Source organism: Drosophila mojavensis, unplaced genomic scaffold (genome assembly GCF_018153725.1).
Source record: "Drosophila mojavensis isolate 15081-1352.22 unplaced genomic scaffold, ASM1815372v1 contig_136, whole genome shotgun sequence".
Classification (NCBI taxonomy): Eukaryota; Metazoa; Arthropoda; class Insecta; order Diptera; family Drosophilidae; genus Drosophila; species Drosophila mojavensis.
In genome coordinates this window covers 10481812-10507090 of record NW_025318667.1, presented here as the reverse complement: position 1 = coordinate 10507090, position 25279 = coordinate 10481812, and the positions used below count along the sequence as shown (strand labels likewise).

General features: G+C 46.8%; 5 protein-coding genes and 1 long non-coding RNA gene across 7 annotated transcripts; 2 read left to right on the top strand and 4 right to left on the bottom strand.

The window, feature by feature from the left end:
* Positions 1–3823: 3823 nt before the first annotated feature.
* LOC6585156 (zinc finger SWIM domain-containing protein 8 homolog) lies at positions 3824–16222 on the bottom strand. Its single transcript, XM_032732563.2, has 9 exons — positions 15045–16222; positions 11834–12076; positions 11593–11756; positions 11203–11513; positions 9405–11128; positions 6047–9314; positions 5625–5963; positions 5376–5525; positions 3824–4198 (listed from the first exon to the last, which is right to left on the bottom strand). Exons 1-9 carry the CDS (start codon positions 15346–15348, stop codon positions 4132–4134), a joined length of 6570 nt encoding a protein of 2189 aa, XP_032588454.1. The 5' UTR covers positions 15349–16222; the 3' UTR covers positions 3824–4131.
* Positions 16223–16326: 104 nt separating this feature from the next.
* LOC122757733 lies at positions 16327–17634 on the bottom strand. Its single transcript, XR_006357857.1, has 2 exons — positions 17389–17634; positions 16327–16461 (listed from the first exon to the last, which is right to left on the bottom strand). It is a non-coding gene; the product is annotated as an uncharacterized LOC122757733 (long non-coding RNA).
* A 996-nt stretch (positions 17635–18630) lies between these two features.
* On the top strand, positions 18631–20618 carry LOC6585154. 2 transcript variants are annotated; one of them, XM_015161101.3, is made up of 2 exons: positions 18631–19958; positions 20039–20618. In XM_015161101.3, exons 1-2 carry the CDS (start codon positions 18741–18743, stop codon positions 20294–20296), a joined length of 1476 nt encoding a protein of 491 aa, XP_015016587.1. In that variant the 5' UTR covers positions 18631–18740; the 3' UTR covers positions 20297–20618. The 2 variants fall into 2 exon arrangements, with proteins under 2 accessions (XP_015016587.1, XP_002010793.1); XM_002010757.4 differs by having other exon boundaries at positions 18632–19958; positions 20036–20618.
* Positions 20619–20781: 163 nt separating this feature from the next.
* Positions 20782–21558, bottom strand: LOC6585153 (formin-like protein). The gene is made up of 2 exons (XM_002010756.4): positions 21294–21558; positions 20782–21226 (listed from the first exon to the last, which is right to left on the bottom strand). Exons 1-2 carry the CDS (start codon positions 21435–21437, stop codon positions 20810–20812), a joined length of 561 nt encoding a protein of 186 aa, XP_002010792.1. The 5' UTR covers positions 21438–21558; the 3' UTR covers positions 20782–20809.
* Positions 21559–21692: 134 nt separating this feature from the next.
* LOC6585152 (U4/U6.U5 tri-snRNP-associated protein 2) lies at positions 21693–23732 on the bottom strand. Its single transcript, XM_002010755.4, has 4 exons — positions 23404–23732; positions 23287–23337; positions 22067–23219; positions 21693–22010 (listed from the first exon to the last, which is right to left on the bottom strand). Exons 1-4 carry the CDS (start codon positions 23423–23425, stop codon positions 21758–21760), a joined length of 1479 nt encoding a protein of 492 aa, XP_002010791.1. The 5' UTR covers positions 23426–23732; the 3' UTR covers positions 21693–21757.
* Positions 23733–24014: 282 nt separating this feature from the next.
* LOC6585151 (L-xylulose reductase) lies at positions 24015–25210 on the top strand. The gene is made up of 2 exons (XM_002010754.4): positions 24015–24489; positions 24549–25210. Exons 1-2 carry the CDS (start codon positions 24182–24184, stop codon positions 24967–24969), a joined length of 729 nt encoding a protein of 242 aa, XP_002010790.1. The 5' UTR covers positions 24015–24181; the 3' UTR covers positions 24970–25210.
* Positions 25211–25279: the final 69 nt, after the last annotated feature.

Below are 25279 nucleotides of genomic sequence, written 5' to 3'. Positions count from 1 at the left end.
ATATATATATATATATATATATATCGAATAAGCGCTATTACTAACTCTTCTTTACTCTTAATTACTTTAGGTTAATGTTTTTTCATGGAAAAAAGTCAACTATATGCACATATATGTATACGTATATACATATGTATAACTAGATGTAAATAAATAGTTGTATGTATATATGTATGTATATGTTTCATGTCTTTTGCATTTGCTCTTTTTTTTAAAAACTGTTTTTCTTTTTCGCTGAATTTACATTTTACAGTTAGCATGTAAATAGATGTATACATATATATATATTCATTTTCATTTTCATTTTCGATTGCGCTTGTATAAAACTGCTTACTCAAAATTTACATTTTCGCGATTGCTTACAGAATTCACTAGATTTTTATATTTTCATTTTCTTTTCTTTTTTTTCTTAATTTTTAAATACTTTTTATATTTGTATATATATATATATGTTGTATGCATGCACGAATTTATGTATATATATATATATATATGCATATGTATACCATATTTCACATACATATATTATATGTACGCATATAAAAACACAAAAAGAGTTACAATATTTATATATAAGAGGAGCGCTAAATGCGCTGCACGACTCATCTAATTACTATTTCATATTTACAGGGTATTTTGCTTTGCATGCAGCAGCAGCTTCAGCTTCAGCTCTCTGTTTAGCATGAGTGATTTACATATACAAATACATATTTATAACATAGTTTTTTTGTTTTTTTTTTTTTTTTAACATAGTTTCTAACAGAAGTTGGCAGTTTCTCATTGAAATAGCTCTGTGTGTGTTTGTTTGTGTATGTGTATGCATTCGCATTGATTGATAGTCGTGCTTCGGCCCAACGTGTCACGAGCAAGCCATAGCTCCTCTCTGCAGCTCAGCTAACCCTCTCGCTCACTCACTCCTCATACTCTAGCCTATGCAGCAGCGATCTCAGCACGCACATTTTGCAACCAGGTGGCAAGGCCAAAACAAATATGGCAAATCATATGAAAGTAACGGTACCACTCGACGCATTTGCTTTTAAGTGCAAAATGAGGATTAAATAAAAATTTTAAAAGTAAATTGAAATAAAACAAAATTTTTTTTGTGTCTTGCGGTTTTTGTTTTTTGTTTTTTTTTTTTTTAGTTGCGTTTTGAAATAAATCCAAAAAACCATATTTATTCAAAACTGCATTTTTGTTTACTTTTTTGTATGTTTATAAAAAAAAAATTTGTTTCGTTTTGTTTTTGTTTTTTTTCTTCTTTTTTTTTGGATTTTTGTTTCTTTTGCAAGAAATTGGTTTATAAGTTAAAAGAATCAATAGCAATTAGAATAAAAATGAATTATGTTTAAGATAAAGCATAACTAAATAAAACTCAATCAAAAACAAATTTTGTTTTTCTTCGTACTTTGTTCACTTTACAAAACTAAACTGCATGTATATATATGTATATATTTTTCTTTAATAAAAATTGGATTTCTCTCTCACTTGTGTTTTTGCATATGTGTGTGTGTGTGTGTTTAATTAAATTTAATTACAAATTAATATATTTAAAACTATGTAATTTGTATTGTTTTATATTCTGTTCCATTTCGTTCTGTTCATTTTGCATGATGAGAGAAATGTAGTTTTTATTTTTTATATAATATTATACATATATATATATATATTTAGATATACATATTTCTCTAACTGCTAAATATTTGTGGTAGAACAAATTTAATTGATGTAAGTCAAATGTCAGTTACATTTCAAATAGAATTAGCTCAAATGAGTTGAAGCTTGAAAAATTGCTTCCAAAAGATTTGCCTACGAATATATAGCTTGAAAAAAAAAGAGCTAAAATGATATAATAAAAATATATATATGTATATATAGAGATATATGTATATACATATAAATATAAATATATAAATATATATATATATATATATATATATATATATATATATATATATATATATATATATATATATATATAGTATAACAAAATTTTTTTTGTTTTTTTTTAATAAATTTAATAAGTTGATCGGTGAGTGGTCTGGCTTAATAAATAATAAATAATTTGAAAAGCCCTCAAAATTGCTTAACTACACTTGCTTTTCTATATATACACACACATATATATATATACAGACATTTATCTACGCACATATATATATGTATATATAAACATATATGATTTATGAAAATATGTAAATATATTTGCCTTAAATTATATAAAATTTATAAGTGTAAAATGTTACGTCTAATGTGGAAAAAAATATATATAGATCATTACAGAAATAAAAAAAAAAAATTATAATATATTAATATATATATATATTTATATAAAATATATATATTAACTAATTATTGATAAGTAGTTGTCTAAAATAACGTTAGTTTAACTGAACACATTTTGAAGTGAGTTTTTACTGTTGTTGTCTGTCTGTGTGTCTGTCCCTGTGTATGTGTGTGTGTGTGTGTGAATGCTTGCTTGTGTGTTGGCAGAAATCTCAGTCTAAATATGCACACACATCGTGTAAATTGTTTTTTGCTATTGTGTGTTGTACAACTAAAAAATGAATTAATGAAAAGCAAAAAAAAAAAATATATATATATATAAAAATTTTAGAGATATATATGTTATATGTAGAGCAATAGATAACCTATAACATGAACTAAGTGCGGTGGTGTGTGTGTGTGTGTGTGTGTGTGGGTTGTATAAACGTGGCGCAGCGCTGAGATCACACTGCATTAGCCTAATCGAATGGCTGCTAGCGCAGCAGCAGCAGCAGCAGCAGCGGCAGGCCAATGGCCAGGAGTAGTGCCAGCAGCAGCAGCGCCACCAGCAGCGTGGTGCGCTGCTCAAGGCAGCGTTGCAGACGACCCGGCCCAAGCAGCTGCAGAGCCAATGTGGCACCAGCATCTGATGTTGGCAGCTGTTGGGGCTGCTGGTGCTCCAATGGCTTGATGCGTGGATGCAGCTGCAGCATGAGACGCGCCACCTGTAGAGCAGCCGCGGGCAGCGCCTGCGATACGTTGTTAAAGATGCTGATGGAATGGGCTCACCGACTGCACATGATGATAGCCCACATGCGGATGCACTTGGGGATGTGTCGTTGGATGCGTATGGGCATGTGGATGCGCGTGCGGCGGGTGCGCATGATGCGGATGCGGATGCGGATGCAGCAGTGAACGCCCTGTGCCCTGCGCCTGATAATAGCCAGCGGGCATTGTTGGATAGCCGTGCGAAGGCAATGGCAACGCTCCCGCCGCACCTGGCAGCGGTGGCACCTGCCCCGACACCACAGAACGTTGCTGCCCCACTGGCGGCAGTTGGGCAACTCGTTGTTGTTGTTGTTGTTGCTGCTGCTGCTGCTGCTGTTGTTGCTGTTGGTGTTGTTGTTGCTGCTGTTGGTGTTGTTGTTGCTGTTGCTGGTGTTGTTGTGGCTGATACTGATGCTGCTGCTGTTGTTCCATTACCACGTGGCTGGGACGGCATAGGCGCTCGTACACTTGAGCCGTTGTTGATGCGGATGTTGTTGCTGTTCCAGCTGCAGCAGCTGCTGCTGCGGCTGCTGCTGCCGCCGCCACTGCTGCAGCAGCAACGGCTGTATTGCTTGTCGGCGTCTCCAGCAAATGATGATGTCGATGATGATGATGGTGATGATGATGATGCGCCTGCGCTGTTGTCTGATCGTTGTTGCTGTTGCCATTGCCATTGCCATTGCCGTTGCCGTTGCCACTGCCACTACCGTTGCCATTGCTGTTGCTGTTGTTGCTGCTGCTGCTGCTGCTACTGCTGTTGTTGTTGCTGTGACTGTGGTTGTGGCTATGGTTGTGGTTGTGGCTATGGCTGTGGCTATGACTGTGGCTATGGCTGTGGCTGTGGCCGTGCCCATGGCTGCTGATGCTGCCAGCACTGCTGGCGATGAGGCCGACGCTGCTGTTGATAATATTGCTGCTGCCTGAGCTGCCAGCGGCTGTTGCCTTCACCAGCGACATTGGCGGCGACGAGGCCAGCACTGTGTCGCTGCTGCTGCTGCCGCTGCTGGCAATTGTTGTTGCTGTTGTCGCAACAGCAGCAGCAGCAGCAGCCGCTGCAGCCGCAACCGTTGCCGTCATCAGATTGCAGGAGTCAAGTCTTTGTCATTTGGAATTGCTTTGCAGCGCCGCATTGATCTGTGTCCACAGCTCCTTCTTGCACGACTTCGATCTGCAATGGGTCAGAAATTATTTCATTTCAACTGTGAATGCAGCATAGTCAATAACAAATATTAATCGATTATACATAGTTGTAAGGGAATGCTATCGACTTATAGCAAGAAATTCTGATTGTCTAATTAATTGATTACTAGATAGCTAGATTCTAGATTCTAGATTTCCTATATATTATACCTTATATCGAGTCTCAATAGACCGTTGCTTACTATATCAATATGTATATTCCTTAACCTGCTTAAAGAATTCTGGAATTCTTGAAATTTCATGCTCTTAGCTCAACGGTATTAAATAGTTAATGTTATCGATTCATTGATAATATAAAGGAGACCTTCAGAAAAGCCTACTTTATGTTATCGATTTTTTCTTTAAATATAGTACATTCTCTTGCTCAGAGATCTACATGATCTATGCCTATGCTCGCTCGTATGTTAGCTCTTTTATAATATGTCATATCATATATTAATAATTAAGATTAGTTCAGCTTCAACTGGAAGGTCTTGACTAGAATATCTTCACATCGAGCCTAACCATATTATATTAAATTAATACAAATGTATATATAGTGTATATAAACTATTATATATATAGATACACAATGAAACTAAAGCCTTCAATCATTTCAGACAGTTGTTATGCCAAATAAACAGGAATAATGAAAAATACATTTGGCTTTTTATAATATATATAAAATTACAAAAGAATGCGCACATATAAAACATGATTCAAAAAAAAAAAAAAAAAAAAAAAAAAAAAAAAAAAAAAAAAAAAAAAAAAAAAACGATAGATGACAAATTTTCTAGTTAGTTTCTTCATTCTTGATTTCTGAATCTGCTGCTTCGTCCGGACTGTTTTCACTTCTAAATAGACTCTCCATGGTCAGGTGCGCACGACGGAACGCCCGACGAAACGCCAAGCTCAAGTTTCTCTTCCAGGTCTTGTGACTGTTGGTGGTGCTATTGGGACTCGTATACAGACTCTCGCATATGAAAAGCACCCCGTCGGGATCGTCGTACTGCCAGGGCATCAGGCCATGGGGCCGATAGCCATTCGCGACAAATACTTTGTCCATAACGCTGAGATATTTAGGTTACTTTTTAGAATTGAGATGTACATATGTAGATAGCAGAGCTATATGAATGTATTTTAGTTTGTCCATAAGCAAAACTGACCGCTTGATCGACTGCAGCCAATCCTTGAACTGGGCATTGCCCTCGGGGGTTATCTGGAAGGCCGCACGCGCGGCAACCACAATGCTGGCAAACTCCTCGTAGTCGCCTTGGGTGAGATGATACAGCTTCTGGTGGATGCACTGGATGTACCTGAATGCCAGAGAGACAGAGATAGAGGAAGAAGTTGAAAGAGTCAATCAATCAATATGAATATGAACGAGTCCTGCTGCCACTCCATACGCTACTCACATTTGCTGGCATTTCTGCACGAGGGGCGTCAGGGCCGAGCGCAGATGCTGCATGACCAACTGATGATTGTTCCGGCCCAGATAATGGGCCGACTCGATGGCCACGTCGTGCAGCACAAAGGGACTCACGATCGAGTTGACCGCACAGACGCAGAACTGATGCAGATACTGCGTGCCCAGCTTCTTGCTGATGCGCAGCAGCCACTTCACGTCCTCGCCGTACGGCGGATTCCTGGCATACTTTGCCTGCGGCCGGTCGTCGTGGACGCGTCGCGCCAGTGTCTCCATGGCCAGCATGCCCACATTGTAGGCGGCCAGCAGGTAGCGCAGCTGCGTGGATCTGCGTGAAGGGAGAGATTACATAAGTTATATATATCTGTCTCTCTCTCTCTCTCTCAATATATATATATATGATCTACTCACGTGAACTGATGCTGTTGACGCTGACGCACTGGCGGCTGTGTTGGCGGCGGCGGCTGCTGCTGCTGATGCTGATGCTGCGGCGGCGGTGGTGGCGGCTGTTGCTGCATGAACGGATACACGGGATGCTGTGATGGATGCTGTGCTGGATGCTGTGCCGGATGCTGTGCTGGATGCTGGGCAGGATGCTGGCGCAATGATACGCCAACACCGGCGCCGGGCGGGCCATTTGGTGGCGGCGGCGGCGGTGGCCCGTAATAGGTGGGCGCCATTGGACCCATGGGCGGTCCGGGCGGACCTCCCTGCAGTGCTTGGTATGCCTGCGGCGGCATTGGCTGAAAGGCGCCCGGTGGTGGCGGCTGGAACGCTGGCGGTGGCTGATGACCGGGCGGTGCTGCATGCACCACACCCGACGTCGCCACCAACGACTGTTGCTGCTGCTGCTGTTGCTGCTGCACATGCTGCTGCTGCTGCTGCTGTTGCTGTTGCTGCTGTGCGCCCTGCGGCGGCGGCGGCGGCTGCTGCTGCTGCTGCGAGTAGCTCGCATAGAGCGGCTGCGGCGGCGGTGGTGGACCAGCCGAAATGTACATCTGCATCTGGCCGGGCGGATAGCTGAGATTGTGATGATGCGCATAGATGCTCTGGCAGAACGTGTACGGCCCGTACGGCGCCAGATTGATGGGCGTCAAGGCGGCCACGTTCGGCTGGAATTGTTGCGGCGCCGCATTAACCACAGGCGGACCCGCCAACGGGCCACCGGCTCCACCAGCAGCGGCGTTCATTAGCTGCTGCTGTTGTTGCTGCTGCTGCTGCTGTTGTTGTTGCTGCTGCTGTTGCTGCTGCTGCTGTTGCTGCTGCAATTGTTGCTGCTGCTGCTGCTGCTGCAGCTCGTGCTGCTGCTGCGACTCGATGAGCGCGCTCAGATTGACCGCCGAATGCTCCAGCTGATCCTCGTGCTGCTCGTGATCCCCGCCACTGTTGTTGGGCGAGTTGCGCGTGTAGAGCTCGTACCAGTAGCGCGCCACCTGGAAGAGCACCTCTGGGTAGACGCCGCCGCCCTTGGCGGCCGTCTCGACGGTGAGGCAGGCACGCTCCAGCATCAGATCGCTCTGCTCCTTGCACTGCAGTATCGCGCGCTGTATCTCATTGGGATTGAGGGCGGCCGCATGGGGCAGCACGGAGAGGGCCAGCTCGGCGGCCGGATAGACCATGTTGTTGTCCCAGCCGCGCGACGCCCGATCCGCCATGCCGGCTGCCTCCGGCGGCGTCAGATGCGCCTCCCATGTGTCAATCAGAAAACTAATCGCCGGCGCACCAATCTCCATGGCCTGGCCCAGTATCCAGGACACGTGCGACGAGTACGTGCGCGACAGCCAATTCGGACTGACGCAGTTGTGCAGGCCGAGCGCATAGAGGCCCAGCTGGAAGGCGCACATGTGCAGCGCCCGGTGCGGTCCATGGTGATTCTGGCTGGTGCTGGCCTGGGTGAACAGCGACGTCGAGCTGTTGCCGCCGGCCTTGGTCAGCACATTCTTGGCCAGCTCGAACATGAAGTGGGCGCTCGCCTCCGACGGCTGATTCGGTATCGAGGGATAGGCGCGCTTGCCCTTGTAGCGGCTCTCCTTGCTCCGGCTGCTGCTGCTCGCATTGTTCGGATTGCTGTTGCTGCCGCTGGCCGAGTTGCCATTGCCATTGCCATTGCCGTTACTGCTGCCATTGCCATTGCCATTGTTCTGACCAACTGCAGCGGGTCCAGCAGCTGCACCTGCTCCGCCAGCTGGATTGCTGGCACTGCCACCGCCATTGCCTCCATTCGGCTGCCCGCCGCTCTGGCAGGCCACCAGACCCTGACCCTGACCCTGTCCCTGGCCCTGTCCCTGGCCGTTGTTATTGCTGCTGCACGACTGATTGCTGCTGCTGGCCATGCTCAGGGCGCACATGCTCAGCTCCAGCTCGGCGCTGGTCGAGCTGTGGGGTCGACTGTTGCCGCCCACACTGCCATAGTCGTTGGGCAGCAGCTCGCACAGGTTGAAGGCAGCAGCAGCGGCCGCACCACCGCCACCGCCACCGCCACCGCCATTGCCACCACCGCCTCCGCCGCCGCTGCCGCCACTGCCTCCTCCACCGCCGCCAGCACCCATTGCCGCGCTGGCACCATAGTCGTGATCGTGATCCCGCCGCATGGGCTGCTGGCTGGGCGTGCGCACCGGCGGATGGTTGGAGTAGTAGGAGGGCAGCAGCGGCGTCTTCAGCAGCGTGTGTATGTCCCGGTCCAGCAGCTTCTCCATGATCTTGGCTATCTTGCGCGGCTCATCCTTGTAGTGGTAGAGCAGCGTCAGTGCCAAATCGCCGCGCTGCCGTCGCGTGCCCTCGCAGAGCAGCGGATGCTCTGCCTCGGAGACGTTGGCCTTCAGGCCCAATGCCGCCACGGCGGCTTCGAAGCCCATGTTCTCCTCGCTCAGCTTGTACAGCGTTGTCGACGTGCTGGGGCGCCGCGTCGGGTCGCTGGACACGCCGTAACCGATTGGCAGTTTGGGCACGCCGGGCGTGACCAGTGCATCAAAGATGAACGTGGCCAGGTTGATGGGCAGCAGGGCCTCGCCGCGCGACTTGAAGGTGCCGCTGCGCAGCTGCTCGGCCCGTTCGCGGATCACCTGCAGCTCGGCCGCGCCCAAAGGCAGGCGCTTCAGCAGCGCCAATATGTCCGCCTCCTGGTTGGCCAGCTTCACCTCGAGCGGCTTGGTGCTGGCCGGCGGTCGGGGCATCTCCAGGGCAAACAAACAGATGCGAAAGCCGATGTGATAGTGCTCCGAGTTCTCGGAGAGCACGGTGCACAGGAAGGCGCACTTGGAGAGCGTCGACGAGGCCACCACTGTCAACTGATGCGATATGGGATTCACGTTCTGTTTTTTGCCCTTGCGCTTGGGCGCCGGCGGCAGCTCCATCAGCAGATTGGGCGGATTGGCCAGCATCTGTTCGGCCAGGCGCACGGCCAAGATGCACGCCTCACGACCATGCCCATGGGCGTGCAAGCCCTCCGCCCGAGCCAACAATATGTCCCACGCGTCCTCCGAGGGGCGTACATTCGAGAAGATGTGCGGCTGCTTATTATCGCCAGCCATGGTGCCGCGTGTCCCACTGCTGCTGCTGGCGCCGGCGCCGGTGTTGCTGCTGCTGCAGCAGGGCTGCTCCATGGCTGCTGCCGTGGTTCCAGCAGCAGCACCAGAGCCAGCACCAGCACCAGCAGCAGCAACTGTTGGTGTTGCTGTTGCTGCTCCTGTTGGCACAGGTGTTGCTGTTCCTGCTCCTGCTCCTGCTCCTGCTCCAGCTGCTGCTCCTGCTGCTGCCGTTGCTTGCTCACTTTGCTGTGCAATTGTTGCTGCTGCCAATGCAGCGCGTGCTGCTGCTGAAGTGCTGGGCACTGGCGTCAAATCACCGCCAGCTGCAGCTGCCGATGCTGCTCCTGCCGCTGCAATGGGCGCACCCACAACTGGGATGAACTCATCGCTGCTGCTGCTAAATGATTCATCCTTGGACAGGCGTCGTGACACCTGCTGCTGCTGCTGCTGCTGCTGTTGCTGCTGAGCCGTTGCAGCTGTTTTCAGCATAGATGAGCTGGAGCTGTTGCTGCTGCCCGATGCCGTGGATGCCGATGACGAAGCCGACGATGCCGACGAGGTGTCAGACGTGGAGCCGCCCGCCTGTTGCCTATAGTCGGGTGTTCCCGGCCCCACAACAACAACATTGCCAGCGCCTGCCACGCCCGCAGCAACAGACATGGGCAAATCCTTGCTCTGCTGCGAGACGGCATCGAAGCTGCTTTGCGAATCCGACTCGGTTAGCGATTTCTGCCCGGACACGCCGGTCGTCGCACGTTCCGTGCAATAGTTCAGACTGCTGCTGTTGTCGCCACCGAAATCTTCGTTCTCACAGAATCCCTCGCTGCTGGCACTCGAACGATTGCCATCGCCACCACCGCCACCGCCACCGCCAACGCCGCCTGCCCCAGAGCCCGACGCATTCGACTTGGATGTCCCAACGGCGCCTGCGAGCTGATGTTGCTGTTGTTGTTGTTGCTGCTGTTGTTGCTGTTGCTGCTGCTGTTGTTGCTGCTGCTGCTGCTGCTGCTGCTGCTGTGAACTGGCGCCCAGTCCTCCGATGGCATCACGATCGACGCCCATGCCGCAGGCGGCATTCACTTGGGCCAGCATCAGGACATCGTTTATGGACGGCGGCTCATTAGGCGAACCGAACAGCTCAGCAGCGCTGGCATCGAAGCGTTCACGATACGCGCTGCGCTCCGCACGCTGCTTGAAGGCGCCCGCATGCATGCCATGATCGTTGGAGGTGCTAAAGTAATTATAGTGCTTGTTGTTGCTCATCAGCGCCTGGGTGGCGTTCAGCTGGCTGGTGGTGCTGGTGCCGCAGGCATCGCCCTTGGCATCCGTGTGCTTGAAGCATGTGAACGGTGAATAGTAAATGGGATTGGTGTCGTGGGTGTGGGTGACGCCCGCTATCGGATAGTCCTCCCAGTCCAAATAGCATGCCTCAATGGCCGGCTTGAAGCCAATGAAGAGCTCCGTTTCGGATCTGGAGTTCTGCTGGTGTTTGTTCGTGTACGATGGCGGCATCATGCGACTCTTCACCACACGATCGAGTATCTTCAGATGCCAGGCCGTGAACTGGGCGTGCAGCATGTCGCGCTCGTCGGGCGCCAGTCCCGGATTCAGTGCAGCCAGACGCCACAGGGCGACAATTTCATCGCAGAGCGAGCTGCACGCGTGCTGCAGTGCTGTGGAGTTGGAGTGCGTGTTGGAGTGCTTGCCACCGCTGTGGCCATGGGAGCCCATCATGAGCGCCAGCTTGGTCTGGAACCACCATATTAGCATCTGATCGCAGGCCATGCACTCCTCCGTTATGATCTCCAGCAGACGCACGGCATTCCGATCGCAGCGTCTATACATCTCGCGCACTATGGACAAGAGATTCCACATGCCCTCCGGCTCGCGTCCACGCAACGGACGCAGCAGCGAGCTCCATTCAGCGGCCGCCGGTGGTGCCGAATTGGTCAAGTAGTTGACATCGCTGCAAGGACGAAAATGATGAGCATGAGGCTGGGGCTGAGGGTAAGCTCGAGATCTAGAGTAGAGACGGCTTACCTGAAAACAATTGGCGCCGGCAATATGAATTTGATGAGTATTCGCTTGATATTGTTGTGGAGCGTCTTCTCGTCTAGATACCAGCTGGTCTGATCATTTATTGAGGCGCCCGCCGTGGGATCTGGTGCACCGCAGACTGTATTGATTGCCGTGGGCTGGGCGCTGAGCAGCTCGTCGAGCAGACGCTGCGCTGTGGGCAATATCTGCTGCGGCAACTCACTGATCAGATACTGGGCGAACTTTTGCAATTGATCGCGCTGCAGGCGAGTCAGCGACTCGGACACAGGTGCACGCAAGCACACCTCCAGGGGCTGCACGGCATGAAAAGGAAAGAGACAGGGTTAGAGTGTGAAATGGTGACAAAGGCGAGTCGTGACATGGCACACATACACAATGGATGCGGTGCAGGCAAACGGCCACCACATGGGAGCACCAGTACGCCGAGGAGGTGCAGGTGCAGTTGCACGAGGAGATCCGCCGGCGATCGAATGTGACGGCCACATTGAAGAAGGTGCGCGGCGTTTGGCTCACAACGCTGGCAGACAGATGAAAACCTGCAAGATGAGTGTGGACCGATGATTATCAGACCTTGATATGCAACACACATACATATATCTTGATGATATCTTACCTATCTGTAGCGGATCCTTAACGGCGCGCATGCGAAACAGCTGATCGCCACGATGGAACTCCTCCGCCGAACTGTTGGCCAGACACGAGTACAATCGTATGTCCTCCTCGTTGTCCGGGAAGCTCCAGAATGCAATGCGCAGCTGCAGCTGCTCCGGCACGGGCGGATAGACATGCTCGACCAGCTCGAATGGTATATACGAGGCAACACAGCGTGCTGCAAGCTCGGTCAGCGAGGAGACATCTGTAAATAATAAAAAAAAAAAAAATCAATCAAAATGGATTAATAATATTGTAGAGTTTTGATTTCAATAAAACCAATTGCCAGTAGCTCTTCAAGTGGTCTCCAAGGGGGAAGTCCTTAGAGGGAGCCGATTCGATTTTTGTTTGTAATACAAGGAATGCTTAACACACATTCATACATACATACATATATATAAACACACAGACAGGCACATACACACACACGCACGCACGCACACAAATAAAGCATAAATCAAACGCTATCCGAGACGACTCGAGCAATGACCAAGTAAGCAGAGGACGAAGAAGAAGAAGAAACAAGTCAGTCGCTGCAGAGGTCAATGGCGTTTTAGATGATGAAAAAGTTGAATTCAATTTCGGTTGCATGCTACACACACACATCATTATACACATACATATACATGTCTGTACATATGTATTGTCTGTGCGTGCAGCGCAATTGACTTGTAGATAAACAAAATTCTACAAATTGTCATGCAAATAAACAAATGAACAAACAGCCAACACATTAACAATAACAACATGCATACATAAACACACACACACACACACAAACATACATACACATACATATATAAAGGTCGTGTCCATCCGCTGTAGAGCGCAAAACAAAGAAGCAGAGAAACAATAAAAGAGTTGAGTTTATATTTTTGTGTCGTTTTGCTGCTTTTAACACGAGAAACTGACGCAGCAATAACAACAACAACAAAAACATTGGTCGCGCGCACCCGACAAGAAAACAAGGTTCAAGTTCGCCCACACACACACACACACACACAGCCATGTGTTCATCTTCTAAGAGCTGCATGCATACATATATGAATATATTTATATATGTATATGTATATATGTACATATAAACAGCTGTCTTCAACATTTTAATGGAAACCTGTTTCGCTTTCACTATCTTGAAGGGTCTTTGCTAATGTGTTATGTTTTTAAGCTTTACTGCTCGTTCCCCATTATCGATATCGATTTTGTACGTTTTTGTCGGTTGGCATTCATTACACACGCACGCACATACACTCATACGCTTACTCAGTCACCCGCTCACTCACACACATGCACACGCAAGCATCGGCCAGCGCATCGTTTGTTTGTTTTCATTCTTTCGCTCGTTCGCTCGCTGTCGCTTAATTTCAGACACTCTGGCACCATTTTATTCAAAGTCATTTTCCGCAAGCGTCAAGAGTTATTATTCATGCCTCCTCCTATTCCTTCTTTATTCGCATTCCATTTGCTGGCATCTGGTGAGTGTGTGTGTATGGAAGCGCAGGCAGGCAAGGGTAAGGAGCAACAGTAACAACAGCAACAACAATCGAGTTCAGATATGTGTTATTGTCGTCAGTGTTGTCCCCACCAAAAAAGAGGTCAAAATTGTGCATAATACATGTGCACTTACACATGTGCATACACACTTACGCACATACGTATGTGTGTCGCTCGCTCGCGATTCCGGAAGTGCATGAAAACTGATATGCCAACAAATAGCACAAATACAAATAAAACTGTTCTCGTATGTCTTTTGCTGCCTTTACTTTGTCAGCAAATTTTAAAAAGCAAAAAAAATAAACAAAAATGCATCACGAGACTAATTAGATGACATGTGGCAACAATCTTCACATAGCACATACAAATACATATGCATATACACAGGGCTGTAGTGTCATCGATAGTTTTTTATGCCATTTAATGCCATTGACATCGATCCTTGTATATATTACAAGTTTTGTCAAAGCAGGTGGATATATGGATACATATACAAGCAGAACTATACATAAATATTCTATATATAAATACATGAATGTATATAGAGAATATGTATCATACGGTAAACTCGTACACATTTATTTGGCCATTATCCTTGAAAAGGTTCCTTGACACAAACGGCGACCAAAGTAAATTACCAACGCAACGCAGAAAGAAGACAGAACGTCATTTTTTTTTGCGGTTATTATTCATTTTTTATACCTATTTCAAAGTCAGACAGACAGAGAAACACAGGTACACAAAACACACGCACATTCATACCAATTTTTACATTCATTTAACGTAAAAATGCAGCTGCCCGGTGCTCGCTCACCTAGTAAGATGGCCTGGCCCCCAATAACAAAACAAAAAACTAGCATACACAGGCACCAGCAGCAACAACAACAACAACTAAACAAAGAGCAATGAAAAGTAACGGCAGCGCAGTCGCAGCGCTGCTGAGATTGTATGTTGATAATGGTGCGGCGGCGCACAGGACACGAAACGGACCAAAGCCAATGAGCAATGCATACATACAGACACACACATACATAAAAAAAACGTTGTGATGTGCAGATGAGAGGAACAGACAGAAGAAGAAGAAGAAGAAGGTAATACAAGGTAAACGGACAATGGCAACAAAATGTAAGCAGCAAAGTCGTGATTTTGACTTTAGCGATAAGCAGGAGACTCAGGCAGAAATAGTTGTTGTTGCTGCAACTTATAGCCAATTTTTACATATGCTTACATACATACAAATATACCTACAGATATGCTTGTAGGTACCTTAACATTTACATTTACATACATACATACAGACTTAACGTCGAATTCGGTGAATGCATCGAAAATGTAATGCGTGTAATTTGAGCGTATGTAATTGGCAGTGTTGCCAGATCGTTACAAGCGCAGCGTTGAATAATCTGATAAGATGTAAATTGAATTTGTTTTTGTTTCTTAAAATTATAGAAAGGTTGAATAGCTCAGCTATATATGCTTGAGCTATAATGTTGATGTCCTCAATAAAAAGAAAGTACTCATTAGACAGCTGCCTATGCTCCCATATTAACCGATCTGGCGGTATGCGAGACACACACACATGCATGCACACATTTCTATGCAGGGATATGTTGGTATATTATGTGGTTAACCATTGATCAAATGGTAGCCTCAGAGATATTTTAAGGATATTCACTTACCAAACTGGCGTCCACACTGAACACCGCCCGCCATGGAGGCAGAGCTGGAGATGCCACCGTTGCTGCCAGTGCCAGGTGCACTACATCCTGCCACACCGAATGCGCCACCTGCATTGCTATTGCTGTTGGCCGCAAGTGGACCTAAGCCATTGCCATTACCATTGCCCAGACCGGGGCCGGTGGTGCCATTGGTTGGCTTCTTCCAGCCACGCCAATTGTTGCACAACGATTCAGCCTCGGAGCTCCAGCTGCAGAGAGAATCCTCTTCGAAGCGTATGGAGTCGTCAAAGCTGAAACGATCCATTTCCTCGGGATTCCACTCGTTGCCGCCGCCACCGCCGTTGGCCGCATTTGCATCGGCGCCAGCGCCTCCAGCAGCAGCTCCACCAGCGGCAGCTGCATTATTGTTATTGTTGCGGCCAGCGGCGGCTACAGCGGCAGCGCCACCAGCGGCGGCATCGGCTCTGTTGTTGTTATTACTGCCGTTGCGATTCGCCAGGTTGAAGCTGAGCTTTAAGCGTTCTGCGAGCTTATGATTTATTTATTCAGCTGCTGCTGCTGCTGCTGCTGCTGCTGCCGGGGCTTTCGCTGTCTCTCCCTCTGTGTGTGTGTGTTTGTTACTTTTGGATGGATATTTGCTTTCTTCCGGTACTACTCTTTACTCAATCCTCTATCTATTTCCTTCTCGCTTATTTGCAAGTTCTTTGTAAAGTGCAATTTGGATAATTACGCTCAAGTTTATTCGTGTAAATGGCGAAATGTTGAGCGGATTACTTTTATGTAAAGTTCTTCTCTTTGTTATTATTATTTAGTAATTTTTTATTTTATTTATTTTTTCAAATTTTCCTGTTGTCAAGTGCTGCTTAATGCTTTCAAATTTATTTCAAAACTATTTATTTACAGATACATACTTATGTATGTATGCGCGCGCGTGTATGTGTACGCATGGATTTGTGCAGCGTCGCCTGCTACGTTTGCTCTGATTCTTTTTCTCTTGCTGGTGTTGGTGAATTGTGTTTTGTTTTCATAGGGATGGTTGCGTGATTTCAAAACAGCGAGAAATATGAATTGCAGGTTAAAGGTAATTTCACTAATTTCACTAGACTCTTTAATTATATGTATGTGTATGAATATTTATATATATACGCGTGTCTATACTTTATATTTTATTCTTTCCACTGTTTCATTTAACAATTTTCAATTTAAAGTACATTTTTAATAATATGAAAACACTAGAATTCTATGATCTGTTTGTTTTTTTTTTTCACTGTTCTTTTTTTTCTTGATTTTGTGTGTTGCAAGCGCGGGCACTTCGTGTCACGAAAAACAGTTATCGTAAACTGCGTCAACTTGCATACGCATAAGCTTTTAACTGACCGACCGAGCGACCGATTGTTACAGGACCGAAGGCTGGGAGCTGCCCAAAAGTAACAAACAACAACAAAAATAATTAAAAAATCAAAAGTTTAATGGAAGTCTCTGAGACGACGCGTTAGATGGAACAGATGCAAGCAAACGAACTTAACGCGCTGCGCTGTTGCGACTGCGACGGCTGCCTATTGTTTATTGTCGTTGTTGTGTTTCATGCTATTTTTCACGGCTATGTGAATTTGTACCCCCCACAGCAGCAGCAGCAGCAAGAAGCATAAGCAGCAGCAGCAGAGAGTGAGAGAGTCGCTGGGGGAGCAGTGACTGCGATTGTGTATTGGTGTATTTCGTGTATCTGTGTGTGTGTGACTGCCAAAATAGAGAACGCCAAAATGGCCAATTGTGTTGGTCACACAGTTTTATGCATAAACGTACGTATATATGTACATACATACAAATATATGTATGCATGTATGTATGTATTTGGTCGTTGTTATTGCTGTTTTAGCTGCAGCAGGACCAGCTGCTCTGTAGTTGCTGTTGCTGCCCCCGTTGCCGTTGCTGTTGTACCGTGTCTCGTGCGTCCCTTTAGCAACCTTTAATTATTTTTTACATTTATTCTTTCTGCTCATCTTTGCTCGCTCCTTTTATCCTGCTTTATGCCTTGTCGCGAAACCTGCGCGCGAGCTCGTACTCTTTCTCTCTTTATCACACAAATACACACGTACTCGCGCTGGCCTGTTCAGGCAGACAGAAACACACTGAACAAACGCACACACACATACACATAGATACATATATAGACTAATGCACCGCTCCCGCACACACACACACACTTTCATAAACAACAACAGCACAACATCAATATATTGATATACATATATCAATGCCTGTATGTGTGCTCAAATATATGTGTACATGTTGTGTTTGTGTGTGTATGTGTGCATGAAATGCGTAAAGAAAACGTTGAAAAAACCTTTTTGTTTGCCCGTTTCGAAATAATTTTGCTTTGTCACACTAATTATGCATTCCAAATTGTTAGTTCTCAATCAATGCAGAATTTAGTAATGATTTTCTGATTCATTTGCTGCATTTTTACACAGTTTTCATAAATTTATACGGGACTTTGTTTTTATCCATCACAAAAATCGCGTTCGCGTTCGTACTAGTGATGTAAAAAAACATCGAAATATCGGCAGCTCTTGCCAAACAATTCGATACCAATATATATCGGCCAGAAATCAACTTCAAATTATAACGATGGAGGGCGCCGTATGATAGATTTGTAATATATATTGTCAACTGTCTATTGCAAAAACAGCTTATTAGAATGATATTTTTAATTACAATTATTTTTATTTTGAATAAGGTTCAGAAACTTCAAAATATAAATTGTGCATATAAATTTATACATATATGGATATGTGCGACTATCGGTAACATCAATACAATCATCATATGGGGGCGTTAGTAGACGTACACAAGCTAACTGATATATTAGATTATGAGCGCCACATTTTTAAATTAGTCTTTATCATTATATTTCTCTATGAAGATGGCCATTAGTCCAGTAAATCTGCTCTCATGTTTGAGATTAGATTACTGAGCAATGTCGTGGGTTTTTACACTATAATTTTTTAATTTGATCACTACTGTCGCTGTTTAAGTCAGTTGGTAAGCCATCCAAGCGCTTGTTGCAACCCTTGACCTCATTTTGTCCACGTTGTAATTGGGTTTGATGTAGACTTTTCATGGACATTTCATAGAATGTTGCCGTTATTTTTTTGGGAGCTCGAAATTGACAAAAAAAAAACTTTCTAGGCCATCTAAAAATGTAGTGGAGCACGATGCGTATGATTATGGCCAGTTATGTGCTGGCTTGTTGCTGTGAGCCAATTGTCCATATTAAAAAAGAATTAAATAAGGATTTAGAAAGTTATATAATTATGTATTTACATATATTAAACACAAATCTGGTTACAGACAAATTGAGTCATTTGGGAATTTTGCCGTTATGTGAGCTTGGACGGCGTAGAGTTGAATTTACAGTGAAGGTTATTTTAAACATGAGAGCAATGCTTTATATCAATCCTGTCATAAATTATTAGCAAATTTTTAAACTTTTAAGAAGTTTTTCAAAAATTTACAAAATTTAAACTCAGCAGCTGTTTACTCAGTATCGGGATTGTATAAATATATCGCTTGATAGAAATAATAATATCGATAACTTTCAGTAGCACTTCAGCGTCAAACAAAACATTTCACATTCGGTTTTTTAATTGTATTGACTCGTTTAAAGTTATCAACCGACAAAGTTGCTACCAAAAAATGCCGCTAAAGGCCGTTTGCATTGAGTTGCGCCCAAATTTGAGCAGCGGCCATGTGTTCCTGCAGTTCGATCAAGAGATTCGCGGTCGCAAAAAGACGCGCCTTATCATCAAGGAGCACGACGTGCACATTGTCGAGAATGGCCAGAACAGCGGGGGAAGTCAACTGGTGCTGCGCCACGATACCTTCGGCATGGACATACAACGCATTTCCGTTTTCATTGCGAACGGCTGTCACATTAGCTTTCGCTTCAACTACACCACACTGGATGTGGAGGCACTGGAGAATAGCATCGCCGTCCCGATGAAGGCACAGCCGTTGGTGCTTGGCTTTGAGGAGCACTCGGAACAACTGGTGGCGCTGCATTGCAACAATTGTCGGAGCGAATTGGTGCCCGGCTGCAGCTACAATCGCTTGCGCGAATGTCCCAGCGGCCTGATCGATCCTAGCGAGTTCTTTTGCCACAATCATGGCCCCGCAGACAAGCCGGCCGCCACATTGGTGCCCGGCCCCAAAGATCTCTACTACGGCCTCAATTACATTGTGCTCAACATGAGTGTGCTGCAGGATCGCATCATGAATCGTGCGGATCATCTGTACTGCAAGCGCTGCATGTGGATGCTGGGCCTGAGCACACAAGCCGGCGCCGCTGCCAAGCTCTGGGCCGATGCACTGCGCTGGCTGCCACAACCCACAGATGCCACAGCGCCAAAGCTTCAGCCTCGCCAGCTCTTCAAGCACTCGACCGTGACGCAACTGATGCTGCGCCTGCTGAGCACCTTGTGGCCGACGCTGCTGCCGCCACTCTTCTCGCCGGCCAACAGTCGAGCGGTGCTGGTGGCCAGCATGCCGGATCGCCAGCAGCACCACATGCTCATCCAGGTGCTAGAGCCACAGCTCACCGTGCTGCGGCGCACAGTCAGCGAGACCGAACAGCTGCAGCACTATCGCGCCTGTAAGCTCTACTTTCGCGTCTTCGGCAGCTGCCCGCCGGATGCGCCAGTGCTGACGCAGTGGCAGCAACAGATCGAGGTGCCCAAGATGCACATCTCACCGCACATGTTCCTCGAGCTGCAGGCTCGCTTCGATTACAATTCGGCGCTGATCCCGCATGCCTGGCGCTACAATTCGGAGGAGGAGAAGCTGCTGCTCAGCTACTTCTTCTACGAGACCGAGGCACAGGAGCGGCTTAACCAGCAGCGCCCCAAAGAGCAGCCTGTAAGCGAGAATCTTCTTTTACTGTTTTATATTACAATTGTCAATCTTCTTCTACCTCCTTTGCCTCCTCCTTCCAGCAGCGTGCGAAGCCCAACCCGCCACCGCAGAACACTGAGCTGGACGACTATGAGACTGATGCGGGCCTGGACGCCAGCGTGTATGAGACGGATGATGAGAGCGATGACGAGCGCTCGGACTCGGATAGCGAACTGACCTCCCCATTGCTCAGCAAATCAACGCCCATTATGGTCTACGAGCAGAATCTGGCCAAGCGCTGGCTGAAGCAGCAGCAGCGACAGCCATCGCCGCCACCAACGCCGCCCGATCCGAGTGAATAGAATAATATAGCTAGATCTTCCGGCTGGAGCCGAAACTAGTGTTGACTGTATAATTTAAATCGAGTTTTGTTATGTTTGCCTTAGTTCCATTCTTTCTCAATTAATTTCATAACTAGTTTTTGGATTATGCAATTTTATTTAATTAATTCATTTAAATTGATTAAAATGTAGCAAGAAGTATTAAGTATAAGTCATAAATAAGTATGTATATTTATATATGTATACACAAACATATTATTAACATTATTATATAAACCATATAGTTTTATGTGTATATATGCATCAAGGGCGAAGACAAACTTTGCACATTTGTGATTGAAAATCTCGACTTTATGTTTAATTGTTTTGTGATTTAGGGCAACTAATGTGTTCAGATATATATAGCATATATGTATGTATGTATGTATATATATATATGTACTCACACTTATATATTAAATAAAACCGAATGCTTTTCTTTTAAGTTACCCGATCCCAAAAGGCAACAAAAACAACAAATTTCTTGCTCGTCCTTCACTTGGCGATGCGTCGCATCTGCTTCGTCTGCTCGCTCATGGCCAGCTCCGCGTTGTCCGCCTTGTTGATCAGCGAGTCCAGCTTGTCCAGCTGGCTGTCCATCATGGCGCGCTTGGCCGCCTTGGCAGCGGCCACCTCTGCTGCTGTGGGCGGTGCCATGGGCTGGGGCTGCCTTTGCACGGGCGGCTGCGGTGGCTCGGCTGACTGCTCCATGCTGTAGCCGGGCACATCCATGGAAGCACTAGCGCCACTGGCGCCGCTCAGACTACCGCCACGCGTAAATATGTTTGTCAGACTGCCGCAGGCCGTTTGCTTGAAGCGATTCAGACGCTGCTGCGTGCTGGACAGGATGCTGTTCAGCTCGTCCAGCTTGCCGCCGGCGCTGCGCAGCGACTCGCCCTGCTGCTCGAGCATCTGCAAAGGGCAAAAAGGGCCAGCTGGAGCATGGACCGTAAGCGAATGCTAAGTGGACGATACTTACGACTGCCTCGGCAGCCTCCTGCTCGGCCAGCTGCTGTTCGAGCCGTGCGCTGCGTTTGCGCTCAAATTCAGCCTTGTCCGGCGGCTGCAGACCGAGCAGCTCTGCGCGCTGGCACTCCTCCTCGTAGCTGACCTGCTCGGACATGACTGGCTGCTAGCTGCGGGCTGTGGGCTGTGGGCTGTGGACTTACGACTAATCAACAAATGCACCGCACATCGATTTTTGACATGTGCAAAGGCGAATGTGATGAATCGAGTGGCTGGCTGGAGGTCTGGCAACTGGGCCATGACGCATGCGCCGGACAGTGGGCGCAAAGTGGGTGGGACGAGCAGACACAGCTGACACACAGACACACACATTTACCCATACATACATGCAAGTATGTAAATAATAAAAATCTCTGCATTCAGCTATATATATTTATATATAGATTTATATATATATATATATATATACAATTAAGACTAGGATTCGGCGCAGCGCTCATAGATCTGTATGTAGGACTCGGTCAGCGTGATCATCTGTGGCAGGATTTCGGTGACATGCAGATCCTGCATCTCGTACCACTGCCCGTTGGCCTTGTGCAGGATGTGGACGCGATAGGTGCCCTTCTTTGGATCGCCATCGTGCACAATGTTGGCCACCAAATTATATTTCGTTTCCTTCAGATCCTTGTCGCGCTGCTTCATGCCCAGAATGTCGCCAAAGTCCACATTTCTGCAATGAATATTATGATTAACTGAATTGAATGCACCACTGACTGCACCACTCACTTGATGGGAAAGTTGACAATCGTGGGATTCTTCTCGAGAAAGAATGTGTTCTTCGTGAAGCGCTTGATGTACAGAATGATGAACTGCGGCAGGCGTGTGATCTCGAAGCGCTTCATGAAGTTATCCTTGTACGTTTTGTACTCCTTCTCGGCGGTGCCATTGAATTTGGCCAGCAGCTGATAGAGATTCACCTGCGGTATTATGTTCTCACGGAACTCGTCCGTGAACAGCGGCGGCGGCGGCAGATCACAGGTGAGATATATGAAATTGGTGTGCTCCACCTGATCCTTGTACTCGTCGGTGGCGAGCAGCTGCTGCTTGGCCGCATCGTCCAGCTCAACGGGCGGAATCTTGCGCGTATAGATGTTCATCTCGCCCAGGAATATCTTGTACAAAATGGACGAATTGGGCTGCTTGTTGCCCTTGAGGGCGCGATGCAGCGTGTTGAGGAACCAGGACAGAAAGTCAATGGGATCACCCTGCTCGGTGATCTGGAAACGTTTGTTGGACCACAGCACCACCGCCTGCAGCATCTCGTGCGGCGACACGTGCGCCTTGAAGTTGCGCGGATTCCACATTTTGCGCATCAGTTCGCCAAAGCGCTGAACCAGCGTGAACATGGAGTCGCCCGGCGGCCGTTTGATTGTCGCATAGTTCTGCTCGCGCAGAAAATAATCCCGCAAGGGGCTGACATGGGACAGGGCATGGAGCACCACATTGCAGTAGTCGTTCGCCTTGATGTTGTTCAGGCCCACCACGCCGGGTAAATAGAGGACGCCGTCAACGGTGCGCGAATGCTTCGGCTGCAGCTGGTCCAGTTTGCTGATCTCGTTGCGCAGAAATGTCGGATTCAGCACATATTTGATGTCGTCCAGCGAGGAGTCGATGATCTCGTAGTTATCCGGCAGGCAGTAGAAGCGCAGCGTATGCAGATTGAGGAACACATGATGCGCCTCGCCCACCGAATGTGTGTAGGCGTGTGTGTTGGTGCCACGCCCCTGAAAATACTTGCCGCACACGAGGCAGGCGTAAACGTTTATGCGCGTCAACGATATGGAGCAGAGTTTCTCGAAATCGAAATCCAGCAGATTGCGATTGATCGTGTCCAAATAGGGGCAGACACGATACTTGGGATTGAATACCGAAGGCGTCTCTGGAACAGTTATATGTTTACATTCAATATATAATCTGATTTGACTAATTTACTGTGCTAAGCTTACCATCCTCTTCCAATAGGGTCTTGTGCTTCGTCTCCACTTTGGCGCGCTTTGCTGTTTGTATATGACATAGTAGGTGTATTCTAGTGAGTTGTATATATACTGAGTTGTATGGCTTACCTGCGGGTTGTGTTTGCTCCATTTCCAGTACGCTTAAAATTCTTCCTAGCTATTGTTTACGTTTTGTCTATAACTGTAAATGTCCATTAATTGTGTTTTTGCCGGCGCTTCTATCAGCTAGAGATGTAACAATATCAATATGCAACGATAGTTCAGTGTCGTGCTAGCCTATCGATATTTCCAATTAAAATGTGCAAAATTTACGCAGCATACTTTGAGGACCCAGCTAAATTCATGCCATTGGAGCTAAGCAGCTCAACTTGAGCTGCAAGCAATAATAAGCGAATATGCTTATAAATTATAAAAATAAATATTTCTATTGCTCAGCTGAATGAGAGAACTACAACTGTAATTAAGTAAAAAACTATGCTCACACATTTAATCGATATAGCTTACATTATGGATATTTGCATACATATATGAAATTATGCTCTGGAAAGCTTTTATGAAAGCAAACAAAATGCATCAAATGCTCAGTCAACATAATGAGAGCAAACTATTTATTGGCTTGACATTGAATGCCCTACCGATCGACATGTACCAAGGGAGTTCTATAAGTGAGTGGATGAGAGCGTGTCTGTGAGGCAGAGAGTGTGTGTAGGGAGAGAGAGAGAGAGAGGCAGAACAGCTATCGCTTGCTTTGAAAGCTTCTTGCGGATTAGAACGATAAGATGTAAACAAATCAGATTAGCTAACTTTGATCAGTCTCAGAAAGCTAACGAGCGGCGAAGCAGATCAAAATTTTCCACACGCACCAAAATACCAATCCATATAAGCAATGTGGAGCGATTTAAAGAACAAGGTGATCCTAGTGACCGGCGCCGGGGCTGGCATTGGTAATGCTCTGGTCAAGCAGCTAGCCGGCGCTGGCGCCACGGTCATTGCGGTGGCGCGCAGCGAGGCGCAGCTGAAGGATTTGGTGGCCATCGATGCGCAGCACATTAAGCCACTGTTGCTCGACTTGCGCGACTGGAACAAGGTGCGTGAGGGCTTGTCCGCTGTGCCGCCGCTCGACGGGCTGGTCAACAATGCGGGCGTGGCCATTATCAAACCCTTCGCTGAGCTGACCGAACAGGATTTTGATACGTAAGTCGTTGGGGTTTCATTTGCCAGTGATCATATTTCATATGCTGCCCATTCTGCAGGCAATTCGATGTGAACATCAAGGCCGTCTTCAATGTGACCCAGGCGCTGCTGCCCAAGCTACGCAATGGCAGCTCCATCGTCAATGTCTCCTCGATTGCGGCGTCCCGCAGCTTTGCCGGCCACACCGCCTACAGCGCGACCAAAGCGGCATTGGACTCGCTGACCAAATCGTTGGCCCTGGAGCTAGGCGAACGTCAGATACGCGTCAATTCGGTCAATCCCACCGTGGTGCTGACCAAAATGGGCCGTGACAATTGGTCCGATCCGGCCAAGAGTGGGCCACTGCTGGCCCATATACCGCTGCATCGCTTCTGTGAGGTGCAGGAGGTGGTCGATGCCATTGGCTATCTGCTGAGCAGCAAGTCCAGCTTTGTGAATGGCCACCACATCAATCTGGAGGGCGGCTACTCAGTCTCCTAAACACACACACATACACAGGCAAATACACACATACACAGAGATACACAAACAATATTTCAATCAATAAAAGCATTTAATATTACATTTTTCGTTTTCATTTTTATAATTTTTGTTTTTGTTATGTATATTTGTTGTATGTTATTAAAATGGCCTGGGATACCGATTGGGGCCATTCAAATGCTGTATAACTGTTTCCATTACAGAAGACAAAAAAAAAATTGCTACATATATATATATATATGCATATAGTAATAATTATAATAACTGAGCGGGGAGAAATTCAAAAGCAGAACGGAACGGACTTAAATCG